The sequence below is a fragment of the Sus scrofa genome, chromosome 9, assembly GCF_000003025.6.
Source record: "Sus scrofa isolate TJ Tabasco breed Duroc chromosome 9, Sscrofa11.1, whole genome shotgun sequence".
In the NCBI taxonomy this organism is placed as follows: domain Eukaryota; kingdom Metazoa; phylum Chordata; class Mammalia; order Artiodactyla; family Suidae; genus Sus; species Sus scrofa.
The window spans coordinates 32,117,164-32,130,073 of NC_010451.4; the positions used below are offsets into that span (position 1 = coordinate 32,117,164).

At 41.3% G+C, this 12,910-nt stretch overlaps 1 protein-coding gene across 2 annotated transcripts in view; it reads right to left on the minus strand.

Moving 5' to 3' along the window:
- Positions 1 to 12,613, minus strand: part of PGR (progesterone receptor) — a 94,093-nt gene extending 81,480 nt beyond the window's left edge. Inside the window, exons 1-2 of one of the 2 annotated variants that reach the window (XR_002346934.1) lie at positions 9,394 to 12,613; positions 8,003 to 8,154 (exon numbers count right to left, since the gene is read on the minus strand). Coding sequence is in view for 1 of the 2 variants with exons in the window: in NM_001166488.1 (NP_001159960.1) it covers positions 8,003 to 8,154; positions 9,394 to 11,033 (1,792 nt within the window). In the remaining variant the exon portion in view is untranslated. 2 annotated transcript variants of the gene reach the window in all.

Sequence of the window (12,910 nt, forward strand, 5' to 3'; positions counted from 1 at the left end):
CAAACAACATCATCAATCAACTAGATATAATTGACATCTATAGACTACTTTTCTTAACAGCAGCAGAATACACCTTCTTCTCAAGATATCATGAAATATTCACCAAGATAAACCACATTCTATGACATAAAACATACCTTAACAGGTTTAGAGAATAGAAATCATTCAATGTCTGTCCTTAGACCACAGTGAAATTAAACTAGAAATTGGTAACAGAAAGACAAGTGGAAACTTTCAAAGTACATGCAGATTTAAAAACATGCTTTTGAATAACATGATTGAAGGAGGAACTCTCAAGAGAAATTTAAAAATATTTTGAACCAAATGAAAATGAAAACATAAATATCAAAATCCGTGATATACATGAAAAGCGTTGCTTAGAGGGAAACTTTCAGCTACACATATACATATATACACACACACACACACACACACACAGATATGAGAACCTTTATATACATATATATAAAGAAAAAATACCTAAAACAATCTTCTAAATTTTGCCTTAGGTACCTAGAGAAAGAGTAAATTAAGCCAAATAAATAGAAGAAAAGAAATAATAAAAAATTAGATCAGAAATCAATTAAATTGATAACAGGAAATCAATAAAGAAAAATAAAGCCAAAAGTTGGTTCTTTGGAAAGATCAATAAAATCAATGAGCTTCCAGCCTGGCTAACTAGCAAAAACAATAGAGAACACAAATTACTAACATAAGAAGTGAAAGAGGAGACATTATAGATCCCTATGGACATTAAGCAGATAATAAAGAATACTATGAACAATGCTATGCTTACAAATTTCATAATGTAGATGAAATGGACCAATGCTTTGACAGTCAGAATCTGTTAAAATTGACACAAGAAGAAACAGACAATCTGGATAGGCCTATATCTATTAAAGAAATTGAATCAATAACTTTCCAAAAGAGAAAGCACCATGCCAAGATGAGTCTGATGATGAATTCTACCAAACATTTAAGAAAGAAATTATACCACTTTTCTATAATCTCTTTCAGAGATGAAAACAGGAAGAATGCTTCCTAACTCATTCTGTGAAGCAGCATTATTCTAATACAAACCAGATAAAGACAATACAAGATAATAAAACTATAGACTGAATCTCTCATGAACAAAGATGCAAAAAACTTCAGAAAATTTTAGCATATCAAACATAAAACAAGGATAAAAAGAACTGTACATCATGGAGTTTCTGTTTTGTCTCAGCAGTAATGAACTCAGCTAGTATCCACAAGGATGCCCATTCCATCCCTCGCCTAGCTCAGTGGGATAAAGGATCTGGCATTGCTGTGACCTGTGGTGTAGGTTACAGATGCAGCTCAGATCTGGTATTGCTGTGGCTGTGGCTAGCAGCAGGTAGCTGCAGAATTGTATATCATGACTAAATAAGATTTATCTCAAGTATGCAAGACTGGTTTAACATTTGAAAATTAATATATTCCAGCACATTAACAAGCTAAAAAAGAAAACAAATAAGGAGTTCCCATCGTGGCTCAGCAGTTAGCGAACCTGACTAGCATCCATGAAGACGTGGGTTGGATCCCTAGCCTTGCTCAGTGGGTTAAGGATCTGGTGTTGCTGTAGCTGTGGTGTAGGTCATAGATGCAGCTTGAATCCCACATTTCTGCGGCTCTGACATAGGCTGGTGGCTATGGCTCCAATTGGACCCCTAGCCTGGAAACCTCCATATGCCATGGGTGCAGCCCTAAAAGACAAAAAGACCAAAAGAAAAAAAAAAAACATAAAGAAATGGGGAGATATTCCATATTCATGGATACTGTCAAGATGTTAGTTCTTCCTAATACAATGTATAGATTCAATGTAAGCCCAAACAATTCCTAGAAGGTCATTTTGTGGATATTAATAAAATGAGCCTAACATTTATATGGAGAGGCAAAAGATCTAGGATAGGCAACAATATTGAAGTTGGACGGCTGATACTACCTGACTTCAAGACTTACTATAAAGCTACAATAATCAAGACAGTGTGGTACTGGTGGGAGAACAGATAAATAGATCAACAGAACAGAATAGAAAGCCAAAAAATAGAACCACATAAATACAGCCAACTTATCTTTAACAAAGGAGTAGAGGCAATGCAGTAGAGAAAAAGACAGTCCCTTCAACAAGTAGTGCTGGAACAACTGGACATTCATATGCAAAAAAAGAAAAAGTAAATCTAGACACAGACTTTACACTCTTCACAAGAATTTACTCAAAATGGATTGCACGACTGAAAATAAAATTCAAAACTATAAAACTTCTACAAGATTTTAAATTTTTAGATATAACACAAAAGTCACAATCTATGAAAGAAGAAAATGAGAAACCAGATTTCATTAAATGTAAAATTTTCTGCCACGTGAAAGACATCGTCAAGAGAATAAAAAGACAGAGTGGAGAAAATACTTGCCAAATACATATCTGATAAGGGTCTGTTATCCAAAATATATAAAAAGAACTCTTAAAACGCAACAGTAAGAAAACAATTCAATTAAAAAATGCACCAAAGAACTTAACACCTCACCAAAGAAGATACACAGACGGCAAATAAGCATATGAAAACATACTTCACATCATATGTGATCAGGGAAATTCAAGTCAAACCAACAATGAGCTACTATTATACACCTATTAGAAAGGCCAAAATCTGAAGCACTGGGAAACACAAGTGCTGACAAGGACATGGAGCAAGAGGAATTCTCATTCATTGCCTGTGGGAATGAATAATGGCACAGCTGCTTTAGAAAACAAGTTGGTGGTTTCCTACAAAACTAAACACCTCCTACCACACAATAAATAATTGTACTCCTTAGTATTTGTCCTAAGGAGCTGAAAATTGATGTTTACACAAATACCTAAACACAGATCTTCATAGCAGCTTTATGCATAACTGCCAAAACCTGGAAGCAACCAAGTAGGGCTTCAGCAGGTGAGTGGATACATAAACTGTGGTGTATCCAGACAATGAAATGTTATTCAGCACTAAAAAGAAATGAGCTTTTCACATGGAGGAAGCTTAAATGCATACTGCTAATGTGAAAAGGCTACCTACTGTATGATTCTAACTCTACGACATTCTGGAAAAGGCAAAACTACGAAGACAAAAATATCAGAAGTTGACAAGAGTTGTGAGGGAGGAAGGGATGAACAGGCAGAACACAGAGGGTTTGAGGAAGCAGTGAAAAAATACTCTTACGATACTCTAAATGTGGATACATGTCATTATACATTTGCCCAAACTTACTGAATGTAACAAAACCAAGAGCGAAACCTAATGAAAACTGGACTTTCAGTTATTATGATGTATAGGTTTATCAGCTGTAACAAAGTACCATGCTGTTGGAGGGTTTTGATAAAAGGGGATCTATTATCATGGCAGGATAGTATCATGACTACTTATGGGAGGAGGTACCAAGGAAATCTCTGTACCTTCCTCTCAATTTTTCTGTAAACCTAAAATTGCTCTAAAAATAATAAAATATCTTAAAATTTTGAATGTTCGTTATTTCTGTTTTGGAAGTCACACCAAGGAGAACTAGGCTACCAAATCAGTTTTCATTTTAAGGCTATGATACCCACACCACTCAACGTCAGAAGGAAATATGTTATTCTTTAAAAAAATTTCATTTCTGTTCAGTTTCCTCTGTGGTCTTCTCATGATGTCTGGTCTACTTACGATGGTGTCTTTCTACTTCTAAAACACTTTTCCCACCACTCCCAGCTTCTGTCAGAGGGGTCAATTCTTTAGTTGTCCAGGCACAACCTACTCATTCAGCACATATCTAATTCACTAAATACATGCTAAGTGACAGACTATCCCTTTCCTCCACTGCAGTCAGCCAGGTTTGTCCTGTTTCACTGCTTTTCAACTAGCACATAGTGTAGTAGCTGGCATACAGCAGGTGCTCAATAAACATGTTTAATTAATACATTGACAAAAAAGTAGATGAACATGGAGTACATTATGCTAAGTGAAGTAAGCCAGACAGAGAAAGACAAATACTGCATGGTATCATTTACATATGGAGGAATAAAAAAAAAATAAGTTGAATTCATAGAAACAGAGGGCAGAAAAGTGGTTGCCAACGTGGGGGAAATAGGGAGATGTTGGTAAAGGGTACAAACTGTCAGTTGTAAGGTGAATAAAGTCTGAGTATCTAATGAATAATATGGTGACTATAATTGATAACATTGTATTATTACATAATTGAAATTTTCTAAGAGAGTAGAACTTAAATGTTCTTGACAAAAAGAAATGCAAATACCTGAGGTGATGGACATGTTAATTAACTTAAAGGGGGGAATCCTTTCACCATGTACACATATATCAAATCATCCCATTGTATACTTTAAATATCTTAAAATTTATTTGTCAATTATACCTTATAACTTTGTCAATTTTATCAGCCTGAAAAAATCAGGCTAATAATGTAACATAATTAAATCCATCAAGACCTACTTAGCCTAGTATCGTCTAAAAAATGTATTTCAACTGTATTGCAATATTTCCCAGCCTTATCCCACCAGCTGTATTCACTAAAAATGCTGTCAGATTGTAAAACATGCAGAGAATAAGAGCTTGGCATCATCTGCTGTGACTGGTTTATTTAGCCAACATTTATATAGTGAATATTTAGTATATTCCTAGAACTCTGCTAGTCACAGTGCATACAGAGGTAAGCCAGTGAGAAATGATCTTTTCCTTCTTAATACAAGGCCACTAACCTGCATTTATAGGTTTAGCAGGTCATTATAACTTCTCCTTGAAAAGTATTAAGGCAATTTCTGACCGCTTCCTGGTTCACTCCCAGTCTTAGTAAAGAAATGAACTATTCATCCAATGACTTTTTGGCTAATTCTTCTTCTTTTTTTTTTCTTTTTGTAAGCTTAAGATAAATCATTTCTCTCCACCCCATACTCTCACTTCCTGAGCAGTTTTTTTCTCTGCCTTTTCCCTCTTCTGTATCATATCAAGGGAAATCCAGGTTTCCAGGGTGACTTCTTTATAGGCTTTATTGTCTTCCCTTCCTAACTTGGAGGAGAACTGGGGAAAGTGGCCCTTGGGCTCTGACTGTCTTCTCATTGCTGCCCTAAATGTGAAGTTAATACCACTCATCCATTTATATCACACACTTCTAATGGTCCTTGGTCTGGCATTCTCCTTCAGGATTCACTTTTACATTCCGAGATGTTTTATCACTAGGTTCACATTTTTTCTTTTCTTCTAACCATCTATTGTTTCTTTTTAGATTTTAAACTGAATTTCCTATTATGTGGAAGGAAGTATAACAGTGGAGGGCACAGATTCTAGAATCAATCACTTGGATTTGAATCCTACTCTTCCACTTCCTAACTGTGTTTAAGGCAATTTAACATCTCTGAACCTCGGTTTCCTCATTCATAAATTGAAAGTAATAGCAATGTCTACATTATACAGTTTAAATGAGTTAAGGCCCATAAAACACTTAAATAGTCACTGACGCATTAGAAAACACTCTCAAGGATTGTTATCATATCCTTGGTAACAGTAATATCCATATTGTTGACTAGTAACTTTCAACTTCTGGATATACTGGAATCCACACCTAAGTTTTACCTTGAACCAGCTCATCATACAGCCCTACTTTAATCTGAGATTTCAAACCTGGTAATTCTCTCAAACTATAAAATTAAAGTTCTCATCTTTCTCACTCTTGAAAACTCCCAGAACCTTCTATTTTCTTGCCTTAAATCACCAATTCTCTCCCAATTCATCCAAACACTGGCAATTAAACTGCCTAACTTTTAATTCTAATAATTTTCTAATATGAATCTTCAAGTCTTAGTCTAATCTTAATCTCTTCAGTCTTCTTTGAACACATATACTTCCAAACTCTCCTCAATGCCTAGAGATCAATCATCTTATTTGTCTTTTAATAACCAAATGAATAATTTATCAACATCTATCTTGAACTCTTCTTTATAAATATTGCTGAATAAAGGTACTTCATTTCTACTACTCAAAACTAAAACAGAACAATGCCAACAGAAGGGGTCCAAAAATGCTTTATAATAATAAATTTGGGATGACATCTTTCATGTTGAGGATGCTATTCTAATAATAATAATGTGAAGGCATCCGTATTTTATTTAGAGTACTCATGGTCCTATATGCACTTTTGAAGTAGCTTCCAAGAATTAAGTAGCATTTATCGTAGACCTACTTTTGCATACCATCTCTAACTTATAAGCATTGCAATAAAAGAAAATCTAACCTATGTTGACTAACCATCAGTTACTAACTAGTTGTATGCTCTACAGACTCAGATTTATGTTTTTGGGACTTGTGCTATCTGTAAAAAGAGAGAGCTGGGCTAAAATTAAACTGGCTTTTAGGGGACTTTAGGGGGTCATTTGCTTAAAAATTAGGCTAAAGAGACTAAGAATTAAGGAAAGCATATCAGTGCAGAGGGAGAACATTCAAGAAATGAGAACTAAAGTCAGATGGGAACAGTAATTCCAACTACTCAGTGGAGAATCGACTCTTCCACACAAAGGACTTTGTAACTATGACTAAATGACGTCAGTGGGAAAGTTAAGGCCACTCTCAGTTGTCCCATACCCTCTTGTCACAGTATCTCAGCTAATTTAAAATGCAATTAAAACTCCCTGAAGCTGAGTATATACGTTCAACATCTGAAATATATTCATCCTTTGTGAAAAAAAAATCATGTTCTAGAAATACACAAAGCAATTATTTTTTATAAAGAATTAATTTCAATAGGGGGTACACATATCATTAACAAGTAGTTAGAATCATTTTCATCACAAGGCCATAATAGTTGTAAAGAATTATCTATTAGATATCTACTGGGATAATGAATGTTTTGGTTAAATGTCTTTTAGGTTAATATATTTTTGGTGTAAACATGTATTAAATATGTATGTCAACTCCTTTGAATGCTCCCTTAAGGCAAAAATTCCCCACTCCCTCCTTTCCTACTTATAAGTAGAGGGCTCTTGAAATCAGAAAATTCACAAACAGAAAACAAAAAAGCATACATTCAAATCTTTGGTTCCTCGTCTAGGTATAATCTCAGCACTCCAGAGAGAACCCTAAACTCATGTTACCTTTTTTGTTTTTTTTAAATACACCTATTGCTAAAATTCGAATGTGAATGATGTCTTAACATATTTCCATCTTCAGATATAAATGTGTTTAGCTGCTTAAAGTTTACTGTAGATAGAAAAATTAAAACATACTTTCTATGAAAGTTCAAGCCTGAAATAAACTTTGCAAGTCAATCCAAAATCATTAAGTAAATATGTAATTTAGATGATTTTCAAAACATGAAATCCTTACTGAAAGCAAAGTACTTCATAAATTATACTACCTGTCCAAATCTTTCTTTTTCTTTAAACTATTCATGCCTATCTCCTTATACACTTACAAAAATATACTAAACAAAAAGGAAAAGATAAAAATCCATTTAGAATCAGCATTATATATTATATAAACATGCATGTAGGAAAAAGAAAAAAATCATGTAGAAAATTTGTAACTGCATCATATATATGTATATATATATACATACATATAATTTTGAAGACTTTTACCACTTTTTTGAAAGAAAATTTTAACTTAATATATTATATATGATATACATGATGGAAATGTAAAAATACAATCAGAACAAAGCTTTTTCTTTAAGTTTAAACAGTTAATGAACAATATTAGCACTGTTCCCAAGATTAGTATGACTTGTGTCTAATATAAAAGTGTTAGTCAAATAGTAGGCAATTATAATATCCAACCACCATTCAATATGGAGTACTATAGATAAAAATATTTTGTTAAGACACCATCATACATTTTAAGTTATACGGAGAGAAACAGCACCATTTCTTAGAAGAAGCAAGGGCTAATTAAAATCTACAAAATGTCAGATGGCCTCCATTTACAATTAAACCAACAAGAAAGGATGCGGGAAAGAAGCCTACCTTCCATTGCCCTTTTAAAGAAGACCTTACAGCTCCCACAGGTAAGGACACCATAATGACAGCCTGATGCTTCATCCCCACAGATTAAACAAATCTTCTGAGGTAATGACTCGAAGCTGTACTGTGGGCTCTGGCTGGCTTCTGAATCCGGCCTTGAAATGCAAAACAAAGTACTCCATTTATTTTTAGGTGCACCACTATCTAATACTAAAGTTTTCTTAACCCACAATTGACAGTGAAACGGGGATTTTTTAAATAGAATTCTCTCTACGCACACCTGAAAGACATGAAAACTAAACTTGTTAATGGATTCAGTAGGCTTGCAAGTTATTAGCTAATCAGGAGCACTAACAAGAAGGAATAATCAACAATTCACATAGAATTTTACGTTCAGAACAGTTAAAGGTCCATTGGTTTAAAAAAAAAATCTTTCTACAAAACTCCTCATAGTGAATCAATGTAGTCTTTGACAAATTAAAAGTTACGCCCTTCTTGTAACATGTTTTTTTTTGCCTTAAGAGCATAATCATATTTCGTGATGCTTTTGAGTTTTTAAAACTCCGTAATGATTGTTTACTTTAACCAGCATAAGTGTTTGTCGTTTTAAGGTATTGTTCAAAATATTGACACTGTCTTGACTATTCACAGCACAAGATTCCAAGCCTAGAGCATTCTTTTTTCTTTAAAATTCCGTTACTCCCGTATGTAAATTAAAATGCTCTTAAAAAACCTGTATTAAAAAAAAAGTTGTAGCGAACACGGAACAGTATTATAATACAGGACATTGCAGTGATTAATGTTCAAATCCATAACGTAAACATATTACACGTAAATTAATTTTAACTTTGAGATTCGTATGAAAACGAAGCCGGTAAATGTCCAGACCCCTAAAATGGTTCTGCTTTTGGCTCCAGCTCGCTACCCGACAGCCAATGCCACCCCTCCCGAAAAAGCGGTGCGTTAACGTCTCCTCTCCAGGACCGACATTGCCGGTAATCGTCATTCTAGGAAGAAAAGCAGGTTACAAAGCCCTCAACTCGCCGCACCCTTTCCGTACCGCCGGGCTACAGCGGACCTAGAGTGACACTGCGCTTTTTAAAATCACTGCGGGTCTTGCCTTGGGACCACGCAGACCTGGAAAGTTTAGAAGCGTATTCTCCCGGAGGCAAGCTCTAGAAACAGCATATTCTGCGCCCCCTTGGTGCCCCCCGCCCAAATAAGGAAAGGAGGTAAGAAAAAGGAAGCCAACCTGTGCTGTGCCCCGCCCCGGCCACCCACCCCTCGCGACCTCTCTGGGGAGCCGGAGCCGGGCGCGGAGGGCCGGAGCTGGCGGCGGCGGGCTGCCGGCCCGCTACTCTCGCGACGCGTGGGGCCCCGCCCCGGGCCCTCACCTCAGGTAGTTGAGATAGGGCTGGTACACCTGCGGCAGGCCCTCCTTGAGTACCGCGGCCTGGTAGCCGAGCTGCGGGAGCCCGTTAAGGCCAAGCGGCTGGTAGAGCGCAGGAGCCGCCCCGGCGGCGGCGGCGGCGGCGGCGGCGGCGGAGGCCGAGGTGGACGGCAGGCTGTCCCGCGGCAGCAGGCAGGCGCCGGCGCTCGGCGGCTTGCAGGGCGGAGGCGGGAACGGGCCCTGTTGGGGCGGCGCGCCCTCCGCCTTATACAACATGCACTCCAAGGCCGACCCCGACGAGGACGCCGACGATACCGAGGCACTGGTGGGTGCGACCGCCGCCGAGGCTTCCCCAGGTCTGGACGACGCTCGCGGAGGCAGCGACGGCGGCGCCAGCGGAAAATCCGGGAAGACGGCAGGGTTGGCACCCGCCACCAGGTACGACCGCGGAGAGCGCGCGGCGGCCTCGGCGCCTTCCTCCTCTTCCTTGATCTTCAGGGCGGGCGGCTGGAAGTCGCCATAGAGCGGGAATGCGTCGTCCTTGGGCTCGTCGTCTGCAGAGTACGCGCAGTCGGGGAAGTCGCCGGCGGTGACGGAGGCGGACGGGGCCGAGGGCGAGCCCCGCGGCGGTGCAAAGGCGCTGACAGCCGGGGCCCCGCCGTCATAGTTATCCCCCTCTAGCAGTTGCCGGGTGCGGGCGGCCAGAAAGGCCGTGTTGAGCGGCAGGATGGGCACGTGGATAAAATCCATCACCGTAGTGGCCAGAGGGGAGCGCCCGGGCGCCCCTGACGCATCGTGCTCCGCCAGGGCGCCCCTGGGCGCCGAGAAGCGGGCATCTTCCTTGGGGACCAGGGCGACGCCTCCTGCGGCCGTCCCAGGAGCACCGGTCGGGGTTCCTGTTCCGGCAGCCGTGCCTCCTGCAGGCCGGGGTTTACCCTTCAGAAGTGGAACCATGGAGCCCTCGGACTCGGAGTCATCCTCCTCCTCCACCTCCACCACGGCGGGCTGCGGAGAGGGCTTCACTGCGGCCGCCGGCCAGTGATGGCTCCCGGCAGTCGAGGGCAGCAGCTGCCGGGACGGTGCCAGACCCCTGGATAGCACTTTATGGGCGGCTGCCGTCCCGGAGCTGTCGCCAGCCTTGCCCTCTGGCCGGCTCATGAGCAGGGGCAATACTCCCTGGGTGGAAGGGGCAACCCGAGCGTCCTGGGGAAGCTCAGAGCCAAACAAGCACCAAGGGCTGGTGGCTTCGCAGGCGGGAGGGCTGGCGTGGCTCTGCCCGGGACCTGAGGGCGCTAGTAGCGTGTCCAAGACACTGTCCAGCAGCCCGGTGTCTTTTTCCGAGGGTCTAGAGCTGCCACCTCCAGCACCCTCTGTAGCTTCAACTCTGGGATACGCCCCCTCCACGTCTGACAGCGACTGCTGGTCCTGCGTCTTCCCGTCTGGTTCCTGTCCCTGGCAGGGCCCAGGGAAGAGTAGCCCGTCCAGGGAGAGGGGTATGGCCGAGGCTGCGGGCGACGCTTCCGAGGTCTGGCTCGCCTGAAAGGGGCCTGTGTCTGGGCGTCCCAGCGTCCCGAGCTGGGTGGGGGAGGGCGCTCTGCCCGCCACGTGGGGAGCCCGGGGATCCTTTGCCTTCAGCTCAGTCATGACGACCTGGACTCCCCTTTTCTCCTCCCCTGTCTCTGGGGAGGAGGGATAGGGGAAGGATGAGGGGGTGTCGGAATATAGGGGCAGCGGGAGGAGAAAATAGGTGTTGAATTTGGCTGGACGGGACGGTGGAGAGGGGGGTGAAATCTCCACCTCCTGGGTCGGAAGGGGGCGGCACCTGTCAGCTCCTGCCCTTGCCCAGCGTCTGGTAGGCAGGAGATGGGTGATAGTTGTTACGTCCTTGAGGCAGGTGGGGAGAGCCGGCGAAGGTAGTTGTAGGGATCTCGTTTCCTAACTGGGAGAGTTCTCCAAGAGAGTTCCCCGACTTCAGTCTGAGGACAGGAGACGCAGAGTACTCACAAGTCAGCACTCGAGTGGCGGCGGCTTCGAAAGCAATTACTGGCGGCTCTATCTCCCGACTTTTTCTCCGGCTTCAATGCCCTGTTGCTGCCAGTCCCTGCCTGTGTTACATTTCCCGTCTCCCTAAAACCCTGGGGCTATTTTGGCCTCTCGGCACAGCCCATTCCCTGAACAGTCTTATACCTCCCGGTTCCCTATAGCTGGCGACAGTCATCTCCGCAGCCCTCACATTTCTTAGCAGTCCGGAGGGACGAAACGCCTGTAGGTGCAGATTCCACTCAAATGCCAAGTGAGACTAGTTCTCACTGAAAATGCTGCTAACACAGCAGACCCTCCTCGCACATTCAAATACAAAGGCTTAACTAGAGTAGTGACAGCCAGTAGACTAGCCCCACAGCTTTCTAACAATGCCTCCTCCCTATCCGGAGGCTCCGCCCAAAGCCCCTCCCTGCCCCAATTATGGACCAGATCTGAAATTCTGGAGTTAGTATTCCCAACCGCTAGTCTAAAAAACAGGTACTGTGAGGATGGAACTTCGTAAGCATATTAGATTGTGTACTACCAATTAAGAATTATGCCCAGTCTAACTGGAAAAGCGAATGGATTCTATCAGAAGCTGAATTTTCAAGATTTCAATTTTGTAAAGATTTTTCCCTGGAAGAAGATATTTGGCAATATGTATTATTTTTTAGAATAAATGCATCAATAAATGCATAAATAATATGAAAGAAATATTCTCTCTTATGATTTCCATAAAAGTGAGTACTTTCAAATTTCTTTTGCTACAGCCAACCCATCCGGCTCCTCCTGAACAATCCTCAGTGTGGCAGAAAAAGAAATTTGGAAGTGGGAGATAGTTAATAACACTTATATACCTGGGCAGGAAATTGGATGTTGTGTGTCACACTGATTTGTCCTAGACAATGCATTCCAATTTTTAATAAATAACACTTTAAGGAAAGTCTCCTTTAGCTCCAGTTTATGTAAATTCCTCAAGAGAGACCTTGAATAGTATTTTTTGCCCATCAGCATTCTTATTCTTAATACTTTTCTTTGAGTTTTTAAGCAGATTACTTCTTACTTCCTGACCGTATGGTAGAGAGGGGGGAGTATTGCAATGTATTTGAGATACAAAGTCATGAACTGACAATCTCTATGCTGAACCCAAGACCATTGAATATCCTGACATAAATATACTATGTTCAAAATTGAATTGATCAGAAAGTTCCTCAAGGTTCTATCTGTGCTGATGCCCCACAGGTCCTCTATGCCAGGTATGGGGAATACAGTGGAAGACTTGGTCCAAGATGCCAGGATGGGCAGTCACCAGAGGTAAGGAACCAGGATCCCTGAATCATGTGGGGGAGGGTCTAAATGAGTGAGGCATAAATGTTATCATTTTAGGCCCCTGGATTTTAAGATTGATTGTTCCAGCCATTCAGTTATTCTTACTGACTAATTTTAAATATAAAGGAGTTAGGCAGATAGAAGAGGGGTGAAGAGAATTCCAAGAAGCA